General features: G+C 41.4%; 1 protein-coding gene across 1 annotated transcript in view; it reads right to left on the bottom strand.

The window, feature by feature from the left end:
- Positions 1–1,237: 1,237 nt before the first annotated feature.
- ZFP64 (ZFP64 zinc finger protein) overlaps positions 1,238–4,152 on the bottom strand; it is a 13,344-nt gene continuing 10,429 nt past the window's right edge. The window contains exon 6 of the mRNA XM_072414172.1: positions 1,238–2,845. Within this exon, the coding sequence (XP_072270273.1) occupies positions 1,617–2,845 (1,229 nt within the window). The 3' untranslated portion in view covers positions 1,238–1,616. The remainder of the gene's footprint in view (positions 2,846–4,152) is intronic.

Here is a 4,152-nt window from a genome sequence, read left to right on the forward strand (position 1 = left end):
AAAATGTAGGGTCTCTGCTGCTAAGGAGCATGCCCAGGCAGTCTCACTGGTTTTGTTGCAGGATTAGGAACTAGTTTGGCTGCTACATGGTCAATGGATACAATGAATCCCCCAATAATGGATGAATGATTAGAGCTGGAGTACAACCATCTCCCCCAAGAGGTAAAGAATTTATTTATTCTGGGATCAGCTTCACTGTATTAACCTTTTAAAACCTATTAGGTCCTTTCTTTAGGCACATACATTTCATAGCATATTTGTATTAAATTGCAGAAAATTTAAAAAAGGGAACTTGCAGGTCCTGACAGCTTGCAAGTTTATTACCTTATATTGACAATAAAGTGTATCTTATATTCCAAATGTTTATCAGTGCTTAAAGCAGAACTCATATACTTTTACCAGTGAAAATCCCTCCACAAACTGAGCCCTGCACTGTCTGTGCTTTCCTCCACTTTCCAGCACTGGACAGAACAGTGAGCCTGGCCATCTTCTTTTTTCTGGGTTCTTCTTCCCATCACCCAGACTTGTACTGCACAGACGTGAGATTGCTTGGGATGTCTTCCTGCAAATGTGACAAAATAGGTACTGATCCCACTGCGCATGCATGAGATTAAGCACTTTTTTATTACAATATAAGAAATAAATCTCAGGCATGTGCAGAAGAAGCAGCCCACAGCCTCATGTGATATGTGACACAAGTATCACAAGAGGCTGCAGGTTTCATTTTCAGTTTTTACCACCGGTATAGAAGGAGGGGAAGACCTGCCCAAATTCTTTTTAACTACTAATATATAAAAGGGATATTTACCATTTTATATAATATTCAAAATGGGATCATAGGTCTGCTTTAAAGAACTTCTACTTAAAAAAGCCTAAAATAAAGAAAACTAATGCAGGTACCACATCTAAAGGCTGATAAACTCCTATATATCACATGGGTTTGGTTAAATGTACATCAAACTGCCCCTGTAAACTTACTTTTACAATTAACAAAGTTTTAGGTTCAGGCATGGCTTTCGAAATGATATTTATTGCATGTGAAAGCTGTAAGGGTTAGGACTGCCTAATTTAAATGACTTCCAGGTATAAATGTATATGAACACAACCTTCAACCTAATAAATCCACAAACATCTTTTAGATTTGTGCGCAGTAACGCAGCGATGACACCAGAGTCACCTGCAGAATTGTCTGCTCTCATTGGGTTGAGTGTAGACAGTTTGTCACCTGCAGTAGGAACACGATTTGAATGGACAATTTTATTTCTTTTTTACAATATTCATTTACAGTAAAATAAAATTTATGTAAACATTACAAAACAAACTCTGTGCTCTATTTGTATTAATAAACTTCCATTTACATAATAATCCCTTAGCATAATTTATTTCCAGTTAGGAGGAGTAACAGTCGTCCGTCGCCCCTTGCAGCATTATCGTACCATATATGTGTACCTTTTACCAATATCTCTTTCATAGGTTGCTTCAGACAGGACAAAAAAAAAAGCTAATACAGAAACGGGTCGCAATTCTCCCATGGTTCACATACAAAACCAGTACCCCAAACAATACTGTTGGAGAAAGAAAATTAAAGGCAGCAGAGATAAGTGGCGTAACGTAAGTCAGTCTGGTATGGAGTCTGCAGGGCACAGCAGCTCAGAACTGCCATCACCTTCTTCAATAGTGTAACTTTGTTTGGGAGAATCAGTTTGGGGTGATGTGGGGTACATTGGGGAAGATGCACCAGGATTCTCCCCACCTTCACTGTCCACAATCACCACAGTTGTCTCTTCTTGGATTAAGGCATTGAGGCCGTCCAGGTCAGAACAGCTCATACCCGAAGCAGAGATAAATGTTGGGTTCTCTGGGGAATCTTGGTCACTTTCTTCACCATTTTCTATAAGCACCTCCTGTATGGAGTCCTCACTATCGTGCCCTGGTGAACCTGGGACAACTGTCTCACATACAATGACCTGTGACGCTAGAGACTGAGGGGAAGCCATTAAATTGACGTGACTCAACATATGGAGCTGGTCACTGGCCATCGACTCTTGTCCATTCCTTTCTTCACCGGAGGAGTCTGTATTTGTCAAAGAAGCCCCAGAATGAATTTCCTCGTGATCTACTTTTATTTTACCAACAATAAATGCTGTGACAGTGTCATCTTTACAAGATTTGTCAGCATCACTTTGTCTAGACGGATCAACCGAAATCTGTAGCATGGATAATTCTTGAGCTTTTTGCAGCATGATTTCGTTGTGTTGTCTTTTATGACTCCGTAAAGAGTCTTCTCTAACAAATGAGGCCTCACAGAGGTCACACCTGAAAGTTTTCTTTGCGTCCACTTTGTTACCTTTCCTGGAGCCATACTGCCGGGGAAAGTTCCCTTCTGGTTTCTGGGTGTCAAATTTGCAGTTTGCATCGTCACCATGAACCTTTTTAATGTGCGTGGTTAGGTTGCTGCGCTGTTTAGTGTCAAATTGGCAAAGGTGGCATTTAAATGGTCGGTCCTGGGAGTGAATCCGCTCGTGGACTTTGAGTGCCGCTCTGTTGGCACAAGAATAGTTGCATTCCAAACATTTCACTGGCAGCTCTGGCAGATGGGAACGCAAGTGTTGTCGTAGGTCTCCCTTACTGCTGCACTGAAAGTCACACTGCGTACACTTAAATGTGCATTCTGAATTGTGTTTCATTCGTATATGGGACTTTAAATTTCCCTTCATGGCACAGAAGAAGTCACAGAACTCGCATCGGTAGGGTTTTTCTCCCGTATGGACACGCATGTGTCTTCTCAAATCTGAGTTTATTTTAAACTTGGAACTGCAGAGCGTACAATGGAATGGGGCATCACCTAAAATACAAGAGATTCCATCAGAAGGATCGAACAGACAAAAAACATAAAAAACAGAAATAGGCAATAAGGCATTGCTGCAAAAAGCTTATTACTTACTCCATATTGGTACCATAGCAGGAAAATCTAAATGTAAAGTCTCCCTGTTTCCCAGCCTCCACATGCCCAGAATAATTCACCTTGGTGGGGGTGACATCTTATGAGAAAGGCAAGGATTCTATGATCTGCTACACCTTGCAGAAGCACATTCTCATTAGACTTAGAATTCACATTTTTTTTTTCAGATGAGAATATAAAGTGATGTCACCCTGAAATCAGGATTAATTTTCTCCTGTTTTCCACCACAGTTTCAGCTTACTTTTTATTATCAAAATTACCATATTTAGGGGGTAAGATCTGGGGACGTTTTAATGCAAAGTCAACATTTTTATTTTAAGTCCATACAAGTAGTACAAAATTCAACACAGTGTTCTCCCCAGCTGCTTTTAGGTGGGTGCACCTTCCGGCAGTTTTCACTAACCGCCCAGCTGTTTTTGGATGGTTACAGAAATACTGGGGCTGCCACCTGCCTACATTTTCCACTTTTGGAAACTTTTGCATAACCTAGTGACATTGAGAAAGTGAAGGGAAATTTTCATGATAAAGAAAGGGGTTCTAATGCGTTCTAATGCTTACCTACCTAAACCAGGACAAAAAATGCTCGTTCACTGTACTGTAACTATAGAGGAGCAATATATGATAGGAACATGTTAGGACTACAAACCACCTCGCCCTCTCCTCATCTCAATAACATAACGGACCAATCATGTTTGTTTTTAACAAACCAAAATGGAGCATATAGGATGTTATTGTCAAGGTTTTTTTTTTATAAAACTTTAAACTGTGATCATTTACACAGCCCTGTCTAGCAAGGCAGAAGACCTGATTTTGCTGTACTGGTCTTGTCCCTCCCTAGGCCTGTAATTGGACAATGAAAGGAGAAGCAGCAGAATGATGAGTTATCTCATTGTCATTCTTCTCTCCAACTCTTTCCGCTGCTTCTCTCTCCCCCAGTATATTGACAGGCAAAAAGCTGATACCGTGTTTCCCCGATGATAAGGCAGGGCCATCAAATAAGACAGCCCCCCCGTTTTAGGGAAAAATGAAAAATAAGCCCCCCCCCCCCCCGCAAATAAGCCACCCACCGATTTACCAGAATCGGGTGGTACGGTGGGTGACTCCGTGTGTGGTTCCTCCGTGTGTGCCGCGCCTCTTCATGAAGAGGAAGTGACAGGACTGCAGTGCGCGCACGTGACTCCGCCCAAGCA

The sequence above is a fragment of the Pyxicephalus adspersus genome, chromosome 6 (genome assembly GCF_032062135.1).
Source record: "Pyxicephalus adspersus chromosome 6, UCB_Pads_2.0, whole genome shotgun sequence".
Lineage (NCBI taxonomy): Eukaryota > Metazoa > Chordata > Amphibia > Anura > Pyxicephalidae > Pyxicephalus > Pyxicephalus adspersus.